The sequence below is a fragment of the Cnephaeus nilssonii genome (genome assembly GCF_951640355.1).
Source record: "Cnephaeus nilssonii genome assembly, chromosome: 1".
NCBI lineage: Eukaryota > Metazoa > Chordata > Mammalia > Chiroptera > Vespertilionidae > Cnephaeus > Cnephaeus nilssonii.
Window position 1 is genome coordinate 109,366,879 of NC_137072.1, and position 23,706 is coordinate 109,390,584.

Genomic DNA, 23,706 nt, shown 5'->3' on the forward strand with positions numbered 1-23,706 from the left:
ATGGTGACAGAGAAGCATCGATCAGACCATCAAACCTCAGAGGGAAGGTAGGGGAGGGCGGAGAGGGGGAGAGATTAACCAAAGGACTTGTATGCACGCATATAAGCCTAACCAATGGACACAGACACCAGGGGATGAGGGCATGAGTGGGGGGGGGGAAGGGGCAATGAGAGGATAAGAACACATATGTAATACCTTAATCAAAAATAAAAATAAATAAATAAATTAAAAAAGTCTCATGGTTAAATCGTTCATATCATTTTGGGGTTTAAAAAATATTTTATAATTTCCCTTTTCTTTGATCATCTTAATTTAACAAGTAATACATATTTTGTAGGAAGCTAGAAAATGCAAAACAGTAAAATAAAAATTTTAACAATTAAAATCCCCTCTAATTTGACCACCTAAAATTAACTACACTAGCATGCTGAGATCTGCTCTCTGAGGCTTAAATCAGTAGTTCTCCCAATTCTCTCATGGCATCCTTTGCTCCCCCGCACACCTCGGTCCAGGTCTTCCCAGAACTCTTCCTCGCTCTGCCTAGTGCACACCCCGTCCACCCGCAGGACCTGCCTGCACTGACTGCCCATAGAAGGGGCTGGAAGCCCTGAGCTCCTTCGTCATTTGTTCTCCTGGGCCTAGCACATCCCAAAATAAATGATGAGGGATATTAACTGGCATAATAATAATCATCTATAATAATAAAAGCATAATATGCTAATTAGACCAGACAGCCGAACAACCTTCCAGACGTCCTTCCGGACGAGCTTCGGCCGAAGCCTGGGCTGTGAGGGCCAAGCCCCTTGCACAAATTTGGTGCATAATAATAATAATAATAAAGGAACTCAGTGGCCAACTGTTGGGGCAAACCCAATTATTGTTTAATTGTCTGTCTGGTGTGACCAGAACATGGAGGCCAGCCTGGTAAACTTGAGGAGTGGCTATTTCTGCTTTTGAGTTCATGCAATTTTTTTTTTAAATTATTTCAGAGAGGAAGAGAGAGAGGGAGAGAGAAATAGAAACATCAATGATGAGTGAGAATCCTTGATCAGCTGCCTCCTGCATGCCCCCCCACTGAGGATCCAGATGGTAACCCCGGCATGTGCCCTGACCTGGAATTGAACCGTGACCTCTGGGTTCATAGGTTGATGTTCAACCACAAGGCTCTTCCTTAGAGCCCCTCCTCTTACTGGCCCAGGCAAACACTCACACAGACACAGGCCGGCCTGCCTTCCCGGATTTTGCGGCTCCTACCTGGGTTACTTCCCTGTTAAAATATTTTCTGTGAGTGGCATTAAGATTCCTCTGTACTGGTTTTATTCACAGAAGAAGTATCACTAACACACATGCATAGCTTTTTTTTTTTTTTAATATATTTTATTGATTTTTTTACAGAGAGGAAGAGAGAGGGATAGATAGTTAGAAACATCGATGAGAGAGAAGCATCGACCAGCTGCCTCCTGCACACCCCCCACTGGGGGTGTGCCCGCAACCAAGGTACATGCCCTTGACCGGAATCGAACCTGGGACCCTTCAGTCCGCAGGCCGACGCTCTAGCCACTGAGCCAAACCGGTTTCGACATGCATAGCTATTGATCAGATTGGCTAACCAAGGGAGCTATCGCTAGTCTTGGTCTTCCAAAAGCTGAAACAAGTCATTCGAGATCATTCCAGGTCCCTCATCTGAAGCTGCTGCTGAAACTCGCTGGAAGGCAGGCCGGCCTGTGTCTGTGTGAGTGTCCGCCTGGGCTAGTAAGAGGAGGGGCTCTAGTGAAGAGCCTTGTGGAGAGACAGCCCCTACCTTCCAGCTACATCTCCATCGAAATTGGTTTGGGAGACAGTTGGGCTTCAATTACTCAGAAGCTAATGCCTCACAGCTCAATGCCTTGTGCAGCCAGGCGCCTAGCAACAGCTCTCTGATGGGTGATGTGAGCTTTTAATTAGCGTCTTGGACTCCATCTAGAAATCCATTCCAAGCCCATTTGCTTGCAGGAGCCCAGCCTCGTGTGGGCCCGGTTCCGAGCCATTTCCATAAAGGAAGGGACAGCAACCACGTGACCTTTGCCCTTCCCGGGCATTTCCACCCCCCAGCCCAGGGCGCTGGCTGTTCCTGAGTGCACTGGGCAGCCATCAGGAGGTTTTGACAGGACACAAGGTGACTGACTTTAAGCGGACTCGAGGTGGCAAGACAGAAACAGGATGAAGAGGCCATTGTGGTCCGGGTCAGAGGCGCTCATGGCCCAGATTAAGGGGAGTGTGGAACGCTGATGGAGTGGATGTCGGGTGTGAGAGACAGGTGACTTGAATAAATTTTTAGATCATTTTTTATTGTGATAAAATTACATAAAATGTACCATTTTTAAGCATACAGTTCTGTGGCGTTAGTTACATTCACATTGTTATGCAACCATTACCACCATTTCTAGAACTTTTTCACCTTTAAAGGGAAACTATACCCATTAAACATGAACTCCCCATTCCCTCCTCCCTGCAGACCCTGGCAACCACCATCCTCCTTTCTGTTTCTGTGAATGGTACTGCTGTAGGGACATATAAGTGGAATCATGATATTTGTCCATTTGTAACTGGTTTATTTCACTTGTATGATGTCTTCAAGGTTCATCCGTGTAGTGGCATGTGTCTGAATTTCTTTCTCTTAAAGGCTGGATAATATTCCATTGTGTGTACATATCACATTTTGTTTATCCGTTCATCTGTTGATGAACACTTGAGTTGTTCCCACCTATTGGCTAGTGTGAATCATGCTGTGAACATGCGTGTACAGATATCTATTCGAGTCCCTTCTTTCAGTTGTTTGGGAACTGAAATTCCAGAAGTGGAGGTGCTGGATTACTGGCAATCCTGTGGTTAATTTTATGAGGACTCATCATATCACTTCCACAGCAGCTGCACCATTGCTCATTCCCACCAGCAGTGCACAGGGTTCTAATTTCTCCACATCCTCATCAGGCTGATTTTATTACTTTTTTACAATAACTATCCAAATGGACGTGAAGTGGTATCTCACTGTAGTTCCATTGATGAGTGGTGCCGAGCATCTTTTCACATGCTTATTGGTCCCCTCTAAAATTTGAGCTAAGCAACTGGAAGAAGTGAGTTGCCATGAAGTTGCCATGGAGAATATTGTAGGAAGAGCAGGTTTTGAAGGAAAAATCCATAATTAAATTTGAGATGCACGTTATGTATCCAAATGGAGATTTTTTATAAACAATATAAGATTTTTTATAAACACATGAGTTGGATGTTCATGTGGCAGGTCTACCTACTGTGTATGAGTACCTTCTATATATGAGTACCTACTGTAGTGTATGAGGTGTATGAATACCTATCGTGTATGAGTACCTACTGTGATTGAGTACCTTACTGGGAAATGAGTACCTAATATGTATGAGTACCTATTGTGCATGAGTACCTACTGTGGTGTATGAGGTGCATTCCCCCCTTGATCCTGGGGTAGAATTCTTTCTATGTATAGCTGAATTCTATGTTCTGTATTTTGCACCCCAAAGTGTTCTTTCTGAACAAATTAGAGCTTTGAACCCCTCGCTGATTCCCACAGCACTGGGAAGTCCCTAGGGAACACTGCCATGGACACCCTTTCTGTTATATCACCCCCTTCTTGCTTCCACCCTGTCCCACGCCCCTGCTCCCTTATATACTCAGTGTATATCCTATATAATAAAAGGCTAATATGCAAATTGTCCCCTCGACCAGGAGTTCGACCAGCAGGCAGGCCGGCCAACCACCCATGTCCCCTCCCCCTGGCCAGGCTGGCCGGACCCCACCCATGCACGAATTCATGCACCGGGCCTCTAATACACACACACACACACACACACACACACACACACACACACACTGAGTGGCCAGATTATTATGCGTTCAGAGATCATAATAATCTGGCCACTCAGTGTATATGTTATTGATTTCAGAGGGGAAGGGAGAGAGAAAAAGAGATAGAAACATCAGTGATGAGAGAGAATCATTGATTGTGATTGGCTGTCTCCTACACCTGAAACCGGGGCATGCCCTTGACCGGAATCCAACCTGGGACCCTTCAGTCGCTGCCCCACGCTCTGTCCACTGAGCTAGGGCTGGACCCGATTTCTAATAAATCACTTCCACACCCACCCCCTTCTCAGGTGCTACTCTAGGGGTCGCCCGCACACACACTGACTGGCTCTGCGGCTCCTCCCGCAGGTGATCTACGCCCTGAACACCCGCCAGGACGAGGCCGAGGCCGGCATGGAGGCGCTGCGGGAAGCCCACCAGGCGGAGCTCCGCCAGGCGGTGGCGGACGCCGAGGCCCGGCTGCTGCAGGAGCAGGGCCGCGCGGAGGAGGAGGCGCTGCGGCAGCGCGTGCGGGCGCTGGAGGGCGCCCTGGAGCTGCAGCGGCGGCTGACGCAGGAGGCGCTGGCGCAGTCGGCCTCGTGCCGGCTGGAGACCAAGGAGCGGGAGCTGCGCGCGGAGGCCGAGCACGCCGAGCGGGTGCTCTCCCTGTCCAAGGAGATGCTGGAGCTCAAGGCCGACTACGAGAAGCGGCTGCGGCGCCTGGTGAGCCAGGAGGCGCCCCCGTGGGGCCGGCTCCCGCAGGAGGGCCCTGACCCCCAGGCGGAGCCCGGCTCCGGGCCCGAGATGCGGGAGGTGCTGCTGGAGGTGGAGCGGCTGCGGGGGGAGAACCAGCAGCTGAGCAAGGACTACGCCCGCAAGGCCGAGGAGCTGCAGGCCACCTACGAGCGGGAGAACGAGGCCATCCGGCAGGCCATGCAGCAGTCGGTGAGCGAGGCCCTGTGGCAGTGGCAGGAGAAGGAGACCGACCTGCGCAAGAACTTCCAGGTGCAGGAGTCGGCCCTGCAGGCCCAGGTCAGGAAGCTGGAAGGGGACCTGGAGCACAGAGGCCGCAAGATCAGTGACCTGAAGAAGTACGCCCAGAAGCTGAAGGAAAGGATTCAGGTAGAGCAAGATCCCTTCCCACCTTCCCAAGGGGATCACAAACGTGGCCCCTAGTTTTGCACACCTACTATGTGTCAGGCACTGTGAGAAGCACTCGACTAATACTGAAATGAGCTTTATTATCTCCACTGAGTCCAACCACATGTATTTAGCAAGTATTTATTGAACACCTACTATGTGCCAGGCCAGGGCTATGGGCAGGAGACACGTGGTGAGCTCATGTTGGCCCCTGACTTCAGAGAGCTTAGACTTCCAGTGTACAGATGATAAGACTGAAATTGAGAATCTTAAGGGCTGGCCTAGCTGGGCACACGGCTAATATGTTTTTGAACTCAGGTCAGCCTAATTCTAAAGACCCTGCTCATTCCAGAACAACTTGCCTATCCTAAAATCCTTGGGGCTTTGTATTTGTAGGGAGCCAGACCACTAAATCAGTTATGGGAGCCCCACAGACTTACAGGCCCCTATCCCTACAAGTAGCAATGGCTGATATTCCTAATACTCCCCGAGCATTTTTTCTGTCCCAGACACTTCATCTCTTTTGATCCTCACTACAGAAAGGTTAAGTAACTTGCCCAAGGTCACACAGCCAATCAGAGGATGAGTAGGGATTTAATGAGCCCTGGGCCACTGAATTCCAGAGACTAAGGGCTTCCCCACCATTCAGACCTGATGTGGGTTCTGTGTGCAGAGGGTGTCTCTACCCAGAACTGTAACCAGAGACATGAGACCTTCTGTCTGTTTAGGACCTGGATGTGCAGCTCAAGGAGGCTCGACAGGAGAACTCTGAGTTGAAAAGCACTGCAAAGAAACTTGGGGAGAAGCTGGCCGTGGCCAAAGACAGACTAATACTGCAGGAGTGCCACGTGGCACAGAAAACAGGTGAGGCCCTACAACGATTACTTGCAGGGGGAAGGTTAGCCGCCTGGTTGGGAGCAGAGTGGAGGGGCAGGGCTGTTTGATCTGCCCCACCTGGTGGGCCAGTCCGGTCCAGGGAAAACACAGGTGAGCCAGCACCTTGCGCTGCTGCAGGCCAGACCTCTAAAAGGTGTGAATCAAAAGGACCCCTTGGCCCTAACTGGTTTCGCTCAGTGGCTACAGCGATGGCCTGTGGACTGAAGGGTCCCGGGTTCGATTCCAGTCAAGGGCATGTACCCTGGTTGCGGGCACATCCCCAATAGGGGGTGTGCAGGAGGCAGCTGGTCGATGTTTCTCTCTCATCGATGTTTCTGGCTCTCTGTCCCTCTCCCTTCCTCTCCGTAAAAAGTCAATAAAATACATTTTAAAAAAACAAAAATAACAAAACAAAAGGACCCCTTGCTCCCAAATATTGCCCCACCAGCCCACCACCAGGCCCACACCTCTCAGCACTGGCTTTGCCCCCACACTTAGACAACACTATGTACTTTTTAATATCTTAATTTGTTGAGGTGATATCCTCCTACCTAATAAAAAGGGGATATGCTAATTGACTCTCGCGCCATCGCAAAGATGGTGGCGCCCACAGCCAATAAGGAGGAAATATGCTAATTGACTGCCCTGCCCTCAAAGATGGCAGTACCCATAGCCAATATAGAGGGAATATGCTAATTGACTGCCCCGCTCTCAAAGATGGCGGTGCCCACAGCCAATAAGGAGGGAATATGCTAATTGATTGCCACACCCTCAAAGATGGCGGTGCTCACAGCCACAAGATGACAGTGCCCAGTCTCCACAGCCCCCCCAGGGTGGCAGGTGCGCGGCAAGGCCAGGCCCACCCCCAGGCGGGCCCAGCCACTCCGCGTGCCTGCCTCCGGAGTCCCCCAGTTCTCTCAGCGCCCCAGTCGGCCAGGGCCAGCCCGAGGCGCAGACAAGCCTTGGATGGCGGCTGCCCAGCCACTCAGGGTCGCCCAAGGCTCAGGTAACCAGGGCCGGCTGAGGCTTGTGCTGCCAGCAGTGGCAGCAGCAGAGGTGTGATGGGGTGTCGCCTTCTCCTGATCACTGGGTCGCCTCCTGCCCCTGAGGGCTCCCAGACTGTGAGAGGGGGAAGGCCAGGCTGAGGGACACCCGCTCCAGTGCATGAATTTTCATGCACTGGGCCTCTAGTTGGTTAATAACATTATATAAATTTCAGTTGTACAACTTCATTAATGCATATGTATACTCTATTGTAGGGGTCCTCAAACTACAGCCCGCGGGCCACATGCGGCCCACCGAGGACATTTATCCGGCCCGCCGGGTGTTTTTGCCGCTGCTGCCTGTCCTGCTTAGCAGCTGACTTAGCAGTGTGCATAGGAATTTGTTCATAGTTTTTTTTTTAAACTATAGTCCAGCCCTCCAACCGTCTGAGGGATAGTGAACTGGCCCCCTGTTTAAAAAGTTTGAGGACCCCTGCTTTATTGTGTGCTCAACACCTGAAGTCTAGTTTCCTTCTGTCACCATATATTTGGCCCCCTTTTCCCTCTTCATCTTCCTTTCTCCTCTTCATCCTCCCCCAACCCCCTTTCTCTTCTGGTAACCACCACACACACTACACGTTTAACATTATCTCACACCGTGACCTTATTGAGTCTTCCCCATAATTCTGTGAGCTGGGTGGTGTCAGCATCACAGCTGAGGAACTGAGTCTGAGCAAGGGAACATGTCTAGGTCAAGGCCAGCCAGACTGGCTGGTGATAGAGCTGGTGCTTGTGTCTAAGAATATCTGATTCCTACGTGCCTCCCACTGGGCCCCCTCATCAGAAAGTTCTCTAATACCTGCAGTGTGACCAGCTTGACTGGGAGAGACAACGAAGGCACATAGCAGGGGCTCTGCCTGCAGCGGGCATCGAGGACAGTTACATTCCAGCCCACAGCTTTGGTTTCAGGGGCATGGCCCAGGCCGAGGAGGATGCAGTGTCAGGGAAAGGAGAAATCCCGGAGGCCTGGAAAGGTGCAGAGGAGGAGAGGTCTCAGTGGGAACCTGAGGGTGTGGAGGGTTTAGAGTGCGGTGGTCTCTAAAGTAGGGAATGAGTACCTAGGGGAATAGGGGGAGAAAATGAGCAATTTTAGTTATATTTATTTTTAGTCTTATCCTTTAAATTCCTTTTAGCTTAAAACCTTTGAATGTACATATACTCAGGAACATGTTCAATTTTTGTAACTTACGGAAAACAATCACAAAAATTAAAGATGAGTAGTTTAAGAATGGAGAGCAGGACAACTGTTTGAACTCAGGGTGCTGCTTGAGCAAAGATGGCAGTCACCACCTTGACCATGCTTGAGGGTCAGGAGGCCACCGAGCAGGGATTATATAGGGAGTGGTGGGCAAAACTGTTGAATAGCAGCATGGGCACTCAATGGCGGAAGGCCTCAGACTGCGGTCAAGGCCAAGGGCATTCCAAACGATGTTGAACCTTTTGCTCGTAGATGACATGAAGACAGAGCGCATTTCGGAGAATGAAGTCTTAGGGAAAGCCAACGACGTGGAAGCCCGCAGTCCCCATCCTCAGCAGGATCAGAACCTTCCCAAGGAGTGTCCGTGTACGAAAGGAGGCACAGATACGCAGGTGTGTGTGACCCGGCCCCGGGGTGGGGACATGGGGCTTTGCTAGAATGAACTTCAGGTAGACCTCAGTCCCCAGCTACGACGATCCACCTGGAAGCAGCAGGCGCCATGGCTCCAGGGGTGGACATGTGGGTCTGGATTCCAGCTAACTTCCCACCGACTTCATGGCGTTTGAAACTAGGAGACTGAGAATGTAGCAGAATTTTCCAAACTCCTTATCATGGACTCCTGGGAAACTGGAAACTTGCTTAGTGCCCCCTCTGTATGTTCCTCGTTCAAACAAAGAAAGCATTCTTTAGGACAGTGGTCGGCAAACTGCGGCTCGCGAGCCACATGCGGCTCTTTGGCCCCTTGAGTGAGGCTCTTCCACAAAATACCATGGCCTGGGCGAGTCTATTTTGAAGAAGTGGCGTTAGAGGAAGTTTAAGTTGAAAAAATTTGGCTCTCAAAAGAAATTTCAGTCGTTGTACTGTTGATATTTGGCTCTGCTGACTAATGAGTTTGCCGACCACTGACTTAGGAACCTGTAAGCAGGGGTGGGGAACCTTTTTCCTGCCAAGGGCCATTGGGATATTTATAACATCATTCGTGGGCCATACAAAATTATCAGCTTAAAAACCAGCCTGCTATATTTGGTCAAACATTTAATTAACTCACCCCTAATGCCTTGGCAGGGCCAGACCCAATGGTTTCGCGGGCCTCATACCGCCCTTGGGCCGGATGGTCCCCACCCCTGCTCTATAGTGTGGGCCTGACTATCTGATCCTGTGACAGTAGACACACTATTATTCCAAAGAGCCCTTTCCCGATGGTGCATAAAGTCAAGTCTCTTACAAATATCAAATATACAGTCTTATAAACTTTATTGCACCTTGTGAAACAGGCTGTAAAACCAGTACATCAACATTGTAAAAGTTGCACAAAAAAGAAACGGCGGTCCCCTGCTCGTCACCCCGCTTCGCAGGTTTACAGGGCCCTCTTTTTATAGACCGAGAAAGAGGCGGGTGTGGAGACGGAATACCTGAAGCAACAGTACGAACAGGACCTTCGTAAACTCAAACAGCAGGCGGAGGAGGAGAAGCAGCATCTGAAGGAGCAGCTGGTGCGGCGCCTGGAGGACCTGGTGAAGACGCACAAGGCGGAAATCAAGTCGGTGCGCTCGGCCGCGGAGGCCGACAGGAAGCGGCTGCGGATGGTGAGGTCGCTCTCACGGATGCTCTTCCGTGTGCTCTTCTTTCCCCCCCTCTTTCCTCTTTTATTTCCCCTTTCCTTCCTCAGACATTGACTGAGCTCCTGCCGTGTGCAGATCTGAGCTAGGTCTCCATCCCAAGGAGGTTCAGGGTCTTTTGGAGGGCATGGGGACGACACCTGTTACCGGGAAACCCCCGGTTGGGCTCGGGCTGCCTGTCGCTGTGTCCAATAACGAAGGCAGGGTTGAATCATATTAGGCGTTTATTGAGAAGGCCAACCAACCAAGAAGACAGGGCGTTTACAAGCATCAAACCCTGCCTTCCAGCTAGATTCAGGGGACAGGGTTATAAAGGGGAAGGGGCTGGGGTGAGGAGTGCAGCTACGTGCAGGCCTGGGGGTCCGCACACGTCCGCTATTGTAATTAGTCATCAGGCGATGAGATGATGCCGATGAGATGATGTTGATAAGATGATATGTTTTGACTCCTGGTGGGTCGACGGCCTGACCATGGTTATGGGCTCTGCTTGCTGAATTCACAGCTGAGTCAATCGCTTCACACAGGCCTTGAAAAGGAAACTTTAAGCCCAGCCGAGTGTGGCTCAGCGGTTGAGCATCAGCCCAAAAACCAAGAGGTCACTGGTTCAATTCCTGGTCAGGGCACATGCCCAGGTTGCAGGCTCGATCTCCAGTGGTGGGTATGCGGGAGGCAGCCAATCAATGAATCTTTCTCATCATTGATGTTTCTCTCCCTCTCCCTTCCTTTCTGAATTGAATAAAAAAAATATTTTTTAAAAAACATGAAGAGGAAATTTTAAGAAAAACTTAACCCCCTATTTACATATGTATATGTGTTCTAAGATTTAAAATAATATGATTACTTTTCAGACTAATACAGGTGCTCTATCTGCAGATTGTAAGTCCTCCCTATCACACCCTAAGACCATGGGCCTGGAGCCATTGACATGGGCTAGAATTGTGTCATCTGAGCGTTTAACAGGCAAATTCAACTCTACTCAGCAAAAACAGAGAGAAATAACATGAAGCAAACACTCAGGCCTGGCTGACATCCCAACCCTGCCACCCTCTAGCTCTGTGGCCAGAGCCGTTATTTAACCTGGGCCCCCTCAGAGAGAAATTCTGCCAGCCTCAGCTTCCTCGTGTATAAAACATGATGAAAATAGCACCCCATAGAGTATGAGGATTAAATGAGGTAATCCATGTGAAAAAAACAAAGCATATGCTCGTGCCTGGGGCTGCATAAGCACTGCGTGGGTGCAGGCACTTCATGGAGGTCTGGCAGTGTGCGAGATTCTCAGCCTCTGGGTACTGTTCCGACCTCCCAGCAAAGGGGAGGCTTTCTGCTAAGGAGGAACACAAAGCCTCATTTCTCCCATTTGCTGGGAAAGCAAATAACCTACATGAATGTTTTAGAAGACGATAAGTATTATTGTGAACATAGGTGGAGCTTTAATTACAGTCATCACCCTAATCCATGAGGGACACATCCCAAGGCCCCCAGTGGATGCCTGAGACCCTATATACACTATGTTTCTTCCTATGCACACATACCAAAGATAAAATTTAATGTATAAATTAGACCTGATAGAGATTAACAACAATAACTAATAATAAAACAGAACAAGTCAACAATATCTACACTAATAAAAGAGAAACATGCAAATTGACCATCACTTCATGACATCCACCAGCCAATCAGGAGTGAGTATGCAAATTAACTCAACAAAGCTGGCAGTGGCCCGCCCCCCAGCCGCTCTGGGCCTCTGGGCAGCACACATGCAGGCGCGGAGCGGCCAGGTGGGGCAGGACACCTGCTATGAGGGGCCATGCGGGGGGTGGAGGGAGCTATAGGAGCGGCGCTCTGGCTGGAGCGAAGACGGAAGGTGGTGGCCAGAGCAAAGGCCTGGGTCCCAGGTGCCGGAGGAAAACCAGTGCCTGCAGCCAGGGGAAGGAAGGCCTATTGCATGAATCTTCGTGCAATGGGCCTCTAGTATTGTAATAAAAGTTATGTGGATAGCTCTGGGGTCATTATTAGGTACAATAAAGGGGACTCAGAACACAAGCACTGTGACACCATGGCAGTGGATCTAATGACCCAGACAGCTGCTAAGTGACTGGTGGGCGGGGAGCTTGTACAGTGTGGAGACGCTAGACCAAGGGGTGAGTTCCATCCCAGCAGAACAGAGTGAGATGGTGTGGGATTTCATCCCACTACTCAGAATGGGACATGATTTAAAACAAATTGTTTTATTGCTGGAAATTTTTTTTTCTAATTTGAAGTCATGTAGTGTGATACTTTTTATTTCTATCAACTCCAAAAATACTCTTGGTTGTTTAGAAATATGTTGCTTAATATTGGGATCTTTCCTGTTGATTTCTAATTCATTTCCCTTGTGGTCAAAGAATGGATTCTATAATTTCATACCTTTTCAATTATTCATCTTGTTTATGGCTCAAACATGGTCTGTCTTGACGGATGGTTCTTGTGCACTTGAAAAGAATATGGATCTGCTGCTGATGGGTGTTCTATAAGTGCTGATTAGGTTGTGTTGGTTGATAGTCTTGCTCAAGTATTTTATTTCCCCATTAATTTTTCTCTACTTGTTCTGTTGATTACTGAGAAAGGAGTACTGAAATATCACATTTAAACTGTCACATTTTATAGTTCTCCTTAGCTTTTGCTTTATACAAATTCAGACTTATTTATTAGATAAAGATTATTACGTCTTTTGAATGAATTGGCCCTTTAATCACTTGTGAAATACTGCTGTCCTGAAGTCTACTTTGATACAAATATAGTCATTCTATTGTTTTTATAGTCAGTGTTTCGTGGTCTGTTTCAATCCTTTTCTTTACTTTTCATCTACCTATGTCTTTGTATTCAAAGAGCTTTGATGGTATAGCTGGGTCTTACTCTTTAATTCATTTTGGCCTCGGACTTTTGGAGGTCATTTAGACCATTTACATTTAATGTAATTATCATTGTCTACCATCTTGCTGTTCTTCCTTTCAGTATTTTATGACTCTCACTAGAGGCCCAGTGCACGAAATTCGTGCACGGGGGTGGGGGGTTTCCCTCAGCCCAGCCTGCACCCTCTCCAATCTGGGACCCCTCGAGGGATGTCCAACTGCCCGTTTAGACCCGATTCAGTCGGACATCCCTCTCACAATCCAGGACTGCTGGCTCCCAACTGCTCGCCTGCCTGCCTTCCTGATTGCCCCTAACCGCTTCTGCCTGCCAGCATGATCACCCCCTAACCACTCCCATGCCAGCCTGATTGATGTCTAACTACTCCCCTGCCAGCCTGTTTGCCCCCAATTTCCCTCCTCTGCTGGCCTGGTCACCCCTAACTGCCCTCCCCTGCAGGGTTGATTGCCTCCAACTGTCCTCCCTTGCAGGCCTGGTGCCTCCCAACTGCCCTCCCCTGCTGGCCATCTTGTGGTGTCCATCTTGTGTCCACATGGGGGCAGGATCTTTGACCACATGGGGGCAGCCATAATTTGTGTTGGAGTGATGGTCAATCTGCATATTACTCTTTTATTAGTTAGGATAGAGGCCTGGTGCACGGGTGGGGGGCAGCTGGTTTGCCCTGAAGGGTGTCCCGGATCAGGGTGGGGGTTCCCTTGGGGCATGGGGTGGCCTGAGCGAGGGGCCTGTGGTGGTTTGCAGGCCAGCCACGCCCCCCGGCGACCCAAGCAGAGGCCCTGGTATCTGGAATTTATTTACCTTCTACAATTGAAACTTTGTAGCCTTAAGCAGAGGCCTGGGCCGGCCAGGGTGTGCAGAAAGTTTTGCTTCTTCCATTGCCAGGGGCAACCCTAGCTTCCCGCTCTTTCCAGCTCCGTGGCTGCCGCCATTTCTGTTTGGATTTGTTTACCTTCTATAATTGAAACTTTGTAGCCTTGAGTGGAGGCTTAGGCTGGCAAGGGCAGGCAGAAAGCTTGGCTTCCTCCATTGCCTGGGAAACCCAAGCCTCCCTCCTGCTCTCTGTGGCTGTAGCCATCTTGGTTGGGTTTATTTGCATACTCGCTCTGATTGGCTGGTGGGCGTGGCTGGTGGGCGTGGCTGGTGGGCGTGGCTTGTGGGTGTAGCAGAGTGATGGTTCTCCAGTCCATGTTTTTGTGCCTTGTGTGGCTAACTCTCCTCATCACCATTTAGGAAGTAGAAGAACAGTTGGAAGAAGTGAAGAAGAAATCAGAAAATGAAATAAAGCAGCTAGAAGAAGAGAAAGCGGCCCTAAATGTGAAGCTCCAGAATTCTCTGCTCCAGGTAAGTCTCAAATCAATGCAGGGTGTGGGAGTTGCTGGTTAACTGAGATGCTAGGAATCTCAGGGAACTGCCCCGACTTTATCACATTCAGCATTCTCGGAAGAAACAAAAGGACTTCAGCACAACAATAAATTTAGCCGCAACTAGCAGAGAGCCTGATTTATGGAGGCTTATCAAAGAGGCACTTACTGTCTCACGTGAGAGAAGGAGGCAGGAGGCTGCTGGTGTTGGTTATGTGGCTAAATGATACCAAGCTGGTCCATCTGCGGTTCTGATCGCTCCTTCACCCCGGCTTCGTTATCACTTCTGTGGGCATTAGACACGCTTGCTGTCGTGGCTCCTTTCCTTTATCAAAAATTAAAAATTATTTTTATGACAGCATCCCTATAAAGATGAATATAGCCAGGCTGTATTTTTTTTCTTGTGATTATGAAAGAAATTGAAATATTTTCATGGCCCCTAAAAATATCGTGGGCCCCGGGCACTGAGCCTGCTGCCTCGAATGGAGAAGTCGGCTCAGATTCCTGGTGTCTGTTGCCACACCGGTTGTCGGGTCCAAATTTAAACCAGGAAGCGGGGGGAGCAGTGGTGACCAGGCCTGCTCGCTTCAGCAGGCGGCAGCAGAGAGCGATCGCAGCACCCAGCGGACTCCTGCCTCCGTGGGTAACACCTGTGCCACGTGGCCAGCCTGGGAAAGCATGGATTCAGCTGTCAGGCCTCCATGGTGGAGGCAGGCGAGGGAGAAAGGGGCAGGCATTGGATGTAGACCAGATGAACAACAGTTTGCTTCATGGGCCCACCCCTCTGTCCAGACCACCCAGAGACCAAGGCCCAAGTTTCAAAGAGCTGTTGCCATGTTACTAAGGAGAAGGGGCTGGAAACAGAGGTCACCCCTGAGCCTGATTAGACAAAAACCAAACTGTGAAGAGGGTTCCTTCCTTCCGCTGCCCTCCCTCACACCCTCCAGGGGAGCCCTGCGCCCACCACCCCACAGGAGCCCGTGAAATTGGTTCCTCAGCCCAGGCCGGGCATCACAGCCTCCTGGGGGAGCTTTGAAGAATCCAGAGCCATGTCCAAAACCATAATGATGTTCAGGATACATGTGATGGAGTTCAGTTCAGAGACACACATGAGAAGGACGCAACCAGACTTGAGCAGTGGTTAGTTCTAGAAGGGAGCAAGGCTGATGGGCAGGAGAAACACGGGAGCTGCCTCTGTGTTTGTGAGGTGTTGTTCCTACAGCCGAGTGAGGAGCACACACTTTGTTCTTCTCTGACCTTTTTCTTTTTTAAAAACTATGTTTTATTGATTTTTTTTTAGAGAGAGAAGGAGGGAGAGGGAGAGAGAGAGAGAGAGAGAGAGAGAGAGAGAGAGACAGAGACAGAGACAGAGACAGACAGACAGACATGGATAAGAGAGAAACATCAATCAACTGCCCCCTACTGGGGATCGAGTCCATAACCTGGGCACGTGCCCTGACCAGGAATTGAACCAGTAACCAACTGAGCCACACCAGCCGGGCTCTAACCGTTTTTCTATCTCACAAATTGGCATATTTTTAAAAAGATGAGCATGCCATGACTTGGTATGTCAGGGGCTCTAGAGGTGAGGTCTTGGTGGAAGTCTCTGCTATAGAGATTTCTGTTCCATCTCAGCCCAAGGTGGGCTGTCCAGCAAAGAGGCCCATCTCTCTCTCTTCCTTTCTCCTCCTTTTCTCTCTTCCTCACTCACTCCCTTTCTTCCTCTCCTCCCTCCTCCCTGTTGACCTATACTGCCATCTTCATATGGGATCTGGACCACCCCGCCCTGCAGAGCTCGGGAGGGTTTCACATATGTGTGTGGGACCAGCCCCGTTCTGCTTCTGACTTGGACACCTGGACCATCACCTAATGGTCCCCTAAGAACCTCTCTGTTTAAAATAACAATGGTGAACCTGTGTTAAACACCTACTCAGTTAAGATACTGTCTAAGCAGTTTACACTGCTAACTGTAAACCTTACAACCATTGTACTATTAGTATCTCTGGTTTACAAATGAGAAAACTGAGGAACAGAGAAGGTAAATCACTTCCTCAAAGTCACACAGGTAACAAGTAGTGGATCTGGGATTCATCCCAGGTGATGGGGCTCTGAAGACCCCACTGTTAACCACTATGCTAACCCTTCCTCTAGTGTAGCATGTGGCCTCTGTGATGACCGAGCATCATTCAGAACATGAGTGTTTACAGACAGCTGGGCATGGCCTGGAGATTGACCGTGGACAGAGTGCCTCAGGCTGATCTTCAGCCTCCATTTCTTCTGCCACCGTAATGGTGTCATTATCCACCCGCCTACCAAAGCCAGCAATGGAAGGGTCACCCTTGACCGCATCCACTCTCCTGCTCTGCTGTCCTCAGCCTGAGTCCCCACCCTGCCCCACCATCATATCCAATCAGGTTATCAAGTCCTATGGGTCCTTCCACGAAAGCCCCTAGGTCCTCTCCCCTCTCTACACCAATGCCTTGGTCAAGACCCTCAGAATGGCTCACCCAGGCTCCTTTCTCTTTACCTGCTTGTACACAAATCTCACAGAGCTCACTTAAATATTTCATAAGCCTTAGCAAGATGCAGTGTAAGTGGTTTCATAGTCTTTAAATATCCCTTCCCCAAATATTCATCATGTAAAGCCGAGAAGACATTCTGATGGCCTTGCAGTTCTTCTGGGATGGTCTCCAGAGTCTCCTGAGAGCCTGCCCTGTAGGCCCGCCTCCCCATTCTCCCAGGTCAGCCGATTCCAGAATAGTGCTCCAAAACCCTAGTCTGCTCAAGGTCTACTCCTCTTTCCCTAAAATCTTTGTTAAAAACTAGAGGCCCGGTGCACGAAATTCGTGCTCTGGGGTGAGGGGTCCCTCAGCTTGGCCTGCACCCTCTAGTAATCCAGGAGCCCTCTGGGGATGTCCAGGAGCCCCTGGGGGAGTGGGCCTAAGCCGTCAGGCTGACATCCACTAAAGGGTCCTTAGCACTGCCGTGGAGGCGGGAGAGCCTCCCGCCACTGCTGCTGCGCTTGCCAACCGTGAGCCCAGCTTCTGGCTGAGTGCACTGACCACCAGGGGGCAGCTCCTACATTGAGTGTCTGCCCCCTGGTGGTCAGTGCGCATTATAGCAACTGGTTGTTCCACTGTTCAGTCAATTTGCATATTAGTAGGCTATGTTTTTATTTATTTCAGAGAGAGGGAGGAAGAGGGAGAGAGAGATAGAAACATCAACGTTGAGAGAGAAACACTGATTGACTGCCTCCTGCATTACCCCGCTGGGGATTGAGCCCCCAAAGGGGAATTGAACCACGACCTCCTGATTCATGGGTTGACTCTCAATCACTGAGCCATACCAGCCAGGCCCCTAAAATCTTTAATTCCCATGTTTTTCACAGTTCAGACTTACCATCACTGTCCTCTAGGACTCTTCCCCCTCCTGTCTACTTCATACAAGGCCTTCTTTTTTTTTTTTTTTTTAATATATTTTATTGATTTTTTTACAGAGAGGAAGGGAGAGGGATAGAGAGTCAGAAACATCAATGAAAGAGAAACATCGATCAGCTGCCTCCTGCACATCTCCCACTGGGGATGTGCCTGCAACCAAGGTACATGTCCCTGACCAGAATTGAACCTGGGACCTTTCAGTCCGCAGGCCGAAGCTCTATCCACTGAGCCAAACCGGCCAGGGCTGTACGAGGCCTTCTGACATGGAACCTTCCTTCAGTCCTCACACACATCCTACCCACCCTCCACCCCTACACCTGCGATCTTTGCTGCTCGGAATGCCTTTTCTCACCCTTGCCACTAACGGACTCCTATTCATCCTTCACTGCCCCCAAGGCTGCCCTGGACTCCCCCGGACAGAGTGTATTGTTGTAAGTTCTTGGGAACAGTACCCAGTAGTACCTACCTTATAGTAGTTGTGAAGATTAGAAGAGCTGATACTGTAAAGTGCTTAGGTCCTGACCTGGCACAGAGCCAACACACCATTAATGGTACTATTATTATTTTGTACATGTGCTGTGATTAGAAACATGTATCTGCCTTTGCTGTAAGATGACAGCTTGACAGCAGGGATGATATTTTTTTTACCATTTTGCTCTCACTCACTCCCTTCCTCTCCCCTCCACATACCTAGCACGGAGCCCGCGGAGTCTTCGGTTTTCTACAAAGACCTGTTAGCCGTGTCTGAGTTTCCTTGATGGTTATTGGCCTCGTTCTTCTCAGAGTCTGAGGCAGGGACGCCAGCCTGCTAAACTGACACTTGACAATTAGTTGGTGGATAATAATTATCATAATTAAGGCTTTACAATGTAATAGCACCTCCCAGCTACTCTTCTCTCAATTTATCTGTGTAATTATTACATAGTGTTTCTTTTCTTTACCAATTAACTTTAAAAAAAGAAAAGAAATCGTGTGAAATGGTGTGGAAGCCAGTGAAAAGCAGCCCCAGGATAGCCAGGCGTGTGTAAGTAATGTGAGGGAGGTGTGGACCCCTGCAAACCTGCAGGCTCGGCTTCTTCTGGGACCACTACACAGCCAGCTGGCTAGGAATGGCCTTTCTGGCCCAGCCGGTGTGCCTCAGTGGTTGAGCCTCCACCCAGGAACCACGAGGTCCTGGTTCGATTCCCAGTCAGAGCACATGCCCGGGTTTCGGGCTCAATCTCTCCCTCTCCCTTCCATCCTGAAATCAATAAAAGTATTTTAAAAAAAAGAAATGGCCTTTCTGGAAGCATGTTTGCGTTTGTGTAATGGGGCACTGTCCCCAGAACCAAGGGGCCAGGAGAAGAAACTCCCAGATTAACGGCCACGTCCAGGAGACACGTGTCAATGCCAAGCATTTCTGTTCCTCTCTTTTAGGTCTTAAGGCTGGAAGAATTCATCCAACAGAATAAGGGATGTCCCCGGAGAGGCGAGGACGGGCCCCCGGAGCCGGACTACCCGCCGCGCGGCGACTTGGAGACCCAGGTGAGCCCCGGCTCCTTCCGCTTTAATTAAGGGTGTCTCTCTGTGTCGGCACTGCAGCGTCCCCGGTGGCACACGCTGGCGTTAATGGGCTTTTTTACTGTCCCCCTCAGAGCTGCCAAAACGCCTGGGAAAACATAAATCACTACAAAGTCCCTCTGCGAAAGCCATGAACAAAATAGAGTCCTAAGCAATTCTCTGGAAAAGAGCAGGCTTGTCAGATGAGTCTTCTCTCCTGCTGAGAGCAGCCTGCCGGCGGCGGTGGAAAAAGGGGCCCTGGACCCAGAGGGCCTTTGGTTCTGCTCAGCACGAAGCCTAAGAGTCAGAACATGCCCAGCCCAGGCCGCCTCCCTCCGCCTCCCTGTCATCAGCTGCTCCAGGCTAGCCTGCTCACTCGCTGCCCTTTTAGGGATGCTGCTCCAGGGCTGAAACTGGTGCCTGTTGGTGTCTCTGTTCGGCTCCGGTGGCTGTATACCCTTCCTGGTTTGTCATCGTGAACCATCACACACTTGGTGGCTTAGAGCACAGACAGAAACGTGGTGTCTCACACTTTCAGAGGCCAGAAGCCCGAAATCAAGGCGTCATCAGCAGGGCTGGTTCCTCCTGGGGCTCCGAGGGAGGTCCTGCTCCACGCCTCTCCCCGCTCCTCCCTCTCGGAGCTCCGTTTCCAGAGGGAGGCACAGACCGCTGGGCTCCTCAGGGCTGCGGGGAACCTCATGAATGTCAGGTCCACTCGGTTCAACTTCGCATCACGCTATTCATTCCTTCCTTCCCCAGTCGGTTGTGGAGTCCTAGGCTGGCACCTCTGAGCAGACGGCACAGGGAAGGAATCCGCATAAACAGGCAGTGTTAACGAGATGTGGACATTCAGCGATAGAGTTAACCCTCCAGTGCTGTGTTTTCTATTAGGCCACGAGGACGCACTTTGCAGCTGTCATTTGTGCTTTTAAAAAATCAGTTTTGTTTTGTTCTTTTCAAACAGGTAATCCACATACACAGTGCAGAGTTCAACAGGTGTAGCAGGTGTACAGCGAAAAGCACGCCCCTCCCCCTAGTGCCCTGCCTACTTGTTTTGCTTTGTAAAATGACTTCTTTACTTTGATTTCTACTGGCAGAGCCATACCGTGCCTATGCGGGCATTTCCCCCCACAAATGGTAGTATGCTCTCCTGCACTCTGCTTTTTCTAACTTACACTGTTATAGCTTCAAGGTTGTAACACATCAGTACACTTCCATGTCAAATATCAACCTTATGGTTTTCTTTAAAAAAACAACAACAATTGTCTGGTCTTCCCTTGAACAGAAAAACCACAAGATATTTAACCTTCCCTTATGCTGGCTATGTAGGCCATCCTAGTTTTTCTCTATTATAGACAATAAATACTTCGATGGTAATAGACAGTACAGAACTGTGGAGGGGTATAGGGCAGTGCAGTAGTTACGCGAGCTCACCCCCGAACCAGGCCCCTGTGTTCTTACTGGCGGGGGAGCCTTGGACACGTGGTTTGAAGGCCCCTGGCTTGAGCTGCCTCGTCTGTGAGATGGGGCGGATGCTCCGCCTGCCTCTGAGGGTTCTGTGAGGACTAAGTGAATTAACCTGCTGCCGTGTTGGAGGCAGCATCTACACCTGCAAATGCTCAGCAGGTGCTAATTCTTTCAGTGGTAGCACTTGCTGGGTCCGATGCACGTGGGTGCTTTTCTTTGTCAGTTAGAGCTGACATTCAGTATTACCAAGTGTTACTTCCAGGTGGGGTGCGTGCATTTTTAACTTCGATAGGCCTGCCACACTGCCTTCTGGCGTGCTGTTGCCCCACAACCTTGCCAACACTGAGCTACAAAACTTTCTGAGCTTGGCCAATCGGAGGATCCCATTATCGGAGGGTCCCAATAATTTCTTCAAATATTGGTGACAAGCCCGGCCGGTGTGGTTCAGTGGTTGAGCGTTCATCCATGAACCAGGAGGTCACAGTTTGATTCCCCATCAGGGCACATGCCCAGGTTGTGGGCTTGAGCCCCAATAGGGGGTGTGCAGGAGGCAGCCGGTCAGAGATTCTCTCTCATCATTGATGTTTCTATCTCTCTCTCCCTCTCCTTTCCTCTCTGAAATCAATACAAAAATATTAAAAAAAAATATTGGTGACAAGCCAAAGATATGCCAGCCCAGTGAGCCGAAGCTTTGCCTGGGCCCTGGAAATGCAGAGTCCTAGAGAAGTTCCCAGGGTCACCGGATGATGTGTGAGCAGCCCGACCCCGGGCATCGCAAAGGGCAGGCCAGTCTGAAAGGAGGAGGCTGAGTGGGGTTTGAACAACCCATGGCTGATCTGGGGGTGGAAACGGACATCAGAACAGGGTGTAAAAGGACAGCTTCCCAGTGACAGTCTTGCTGGATCGGGCGCCATGACATTAAAGCTTCCTCAAGACTCGGGAGTTTGTGTTGAGGCCCTCAGCTGTTCTGCCACAGCATTTTCGTGAGTCAAAAAGGATTTAAGTAATGACGCCAACTGAGAGCAGACTTCTCACTCGGCTCTCAGCACACGCCCAGGGCAGGCTGCAAGCCTGGGTGTGTCTCGGTCCCACCAGAGTCAGCGGCGACTTCCCTGAGCCTTTTGTCCTGGTCTCTGCTGTCTCATCTCCTTGATTCTCTTGGGGTCATCGTTTTATTCACTGGTTCCCAGAAAGCCGGTCCAGCCTTGGTAATTCCGAAGGGAAACTTTTCTCTGGAGGACTCCTCTGGTGCCTGGTCACACTGAACTCGGGGCAAAGGAGGTAGATGTTTTCCTAGATCCCCCTGTTTGCCCCGGCTCCAGAGGAAAAGGGGAGTCGTTTGTTCTAATGATCATTCACCCCATTTCACCTGGGCACGGGTGTGAGCTGCTACTCTGCGAGGCAGGGGCTGGATGCCGGGGGAATGAGGCCTGGGCCTGGGCCTGGGCCTGGGCCTTGGAGAGCTCGATGTCAAGTGGGGGAATGGGTGTCCTTAATAACCTGTGTGACAGATGCTTAATACTGACAGGAAGATGCTGTGTGGCTGGAGTGGGAGAGGGAAGTTCTATCCAGGGAATCCAGAAGTCTCAGTGACATCTGCTGCCACCTGCCTGGCCACGGAGGGAGCATGTGACTTCACCAGGAACGGACAAGGAAGGGGAGGACACAGTGAAAGGTCCCGCGGCGAAAACCCTGAGGCCAGTGGGAAGGGAGCCAAGGGCTCCCCAAAACTCCCCCAGGCCTGAGAAGCGCCCCCTGCTCACGGGAAGACCCTGAACCACACCTGGAGGATCATATGAATCGAGGGCGGCAGTGTCCTGGGAGTCAACAGACAAATGATCACTGAGCCCTTAACCACTGACACCCTGAGTGTCCCTAGACCACACGGGACTGCTACCCTCTCTCAGGTGTGGCCTGAGGGGTCCGGTCCCATCCAGCAGGGAACACGGTAGGCTGCCCTGGAGATGCATTCCTTGGGGAGATTCCAAGCACATGAAGGCACTTCTCAAAACTATTAAACATTCTATAAATGTAAGTGACTTTATAGTATCTATTACAGTCCCCTGTAATCCTCTCAGCCAAACCCCAGTGCATTGGGTGTTCTATTTTAAGATGTACATCATGCACCTTTGAAAGGTGGTCAGCTGCCCTTGAGAATGAATGACTTTGAATGCTCCCTTCCAGGGGATTTCCTGGGTGTGGGTGTTCCTTTAAAATAGAAGCAATCGGAAGAGGTGAGCTGCCTGGAAGAGGAAGACCAATGTGAACACAGGTTGAAAATAACCCGCCCTTTGCTCAGGAGGAGCAGGAGGAGGCTTTTGCAGTGGGTGGCTGGAGCAGGAGCAGCACTCTGTATTTTTCTGTGCAGTTTACACCCAGGTCACTTTACCAGCACTGAGCGGAACCTGAGAAAATGCCTGGGGTGGGGGTGGAGGGAGGGGACCCAAGAGTGTGGATTAGGGGTGGGTGACTCAGGAGACACCCAGTGTTGGCCCTGGGGGAGGTCAGGGGGGAGAGCTCACTGGGAGGGTCCCAGGCAAATAACCAGAAGAGGGGCAGCTAGACGGACTGTTCCATTTGGAATTCAGAGCGGAGTGCACATTTGAAATAAGGATTGATGGGCTTGAAAGCCTTTTAGCCAACTCTTCATCTCCATGGTCAAGCCTGTTTGTGAAGCATTTACTTATTTATTTCTTTTTAAATATATATATTATTGATTTCAGAGTGGCAGGGAGAGAGAGATGGAAACATCAGTGATGAGAGCATCATTGATTGGCTGCCTCCTGCACAGCCCTCTACTGGGGATTGAGCCCAAAACCCGGGCATGTGCTTGACTGGAATCGAACCTGGGACCCTTCAGTCCACAGGCCAATGCTCTATTCACTGAGCCAAACCGACTAGGGCCGTTGCGAAATACTTAAATAGCACCCAGCTCCTTTTGAATGCTGTGCTTTGGTCCAAAATGCCAGGTAAACAATGTGTAGGAGAGAGAGAGGAGAGGGATGTTTTTGTCATTTATGTGGCCTGTTGGTCCCCCATACTGAACCATAAGTTTGTTAAAATAACTGTTTTTTATTAATCTTTATCCTTCCTGCCCCTCACATGCCTGCATGTGGCTGATGTTTAGCACTTCCTCATGTACATAAACTGATACTTGACATGACAGCTGCACAAATAGACGGAGACACCCCTCTGAGTCCTGGTGGTTAGAAGGTTAGATGAGGAACTCCTTCAAACGTGTGCTTTGGCTGGAGGAAGAACATT

The 23,706-nt window shown here is 50.1% G+C and overlaps 1 protein-coding gene across 1 annotated transcript in view; it reads left to right on the forward strand.

Moving 5' to 3' along the window:
- Positions 1 to 23,706, forward strand: part of FAM184B (family with sequence similarity 184 member B) — a gene marked incomplete at its 5' end in the record, with an annotated part of 65,812 nt that overhangs the window by 23,778 nt on the left and 18,328 nt on the right. Inside the window, 6 exons of the mRNA XM_079765006.1 lie at positions 4,222 to 4,974; positions 5,721 to 5,856; positions 8,362 to 8,501; positions 9,489 to 9,695; positions 13,869 to 13,979; positions 18,853 to 18,960. Of these exons, the coding sequence (XP_079621132.1) occupies positions 4,222 to 4,974; positions 5,721 to 5,856; positions 8,362 to 8,501; positions 9,489 to 9,695; positions 13,869 to 13,979; positions 18,853 to 18,960 (1,455 nt within the window). The remainder of the gene's footprint in view (positions 1 to 4,221; positions 4,975 to 5,720; positions 5,857 to 8,361; positions 8,502 to 9,488; positions 9,696 to 13,868; positions 13,980 to 18,852; positions 18,961 to 23,706) is intronic.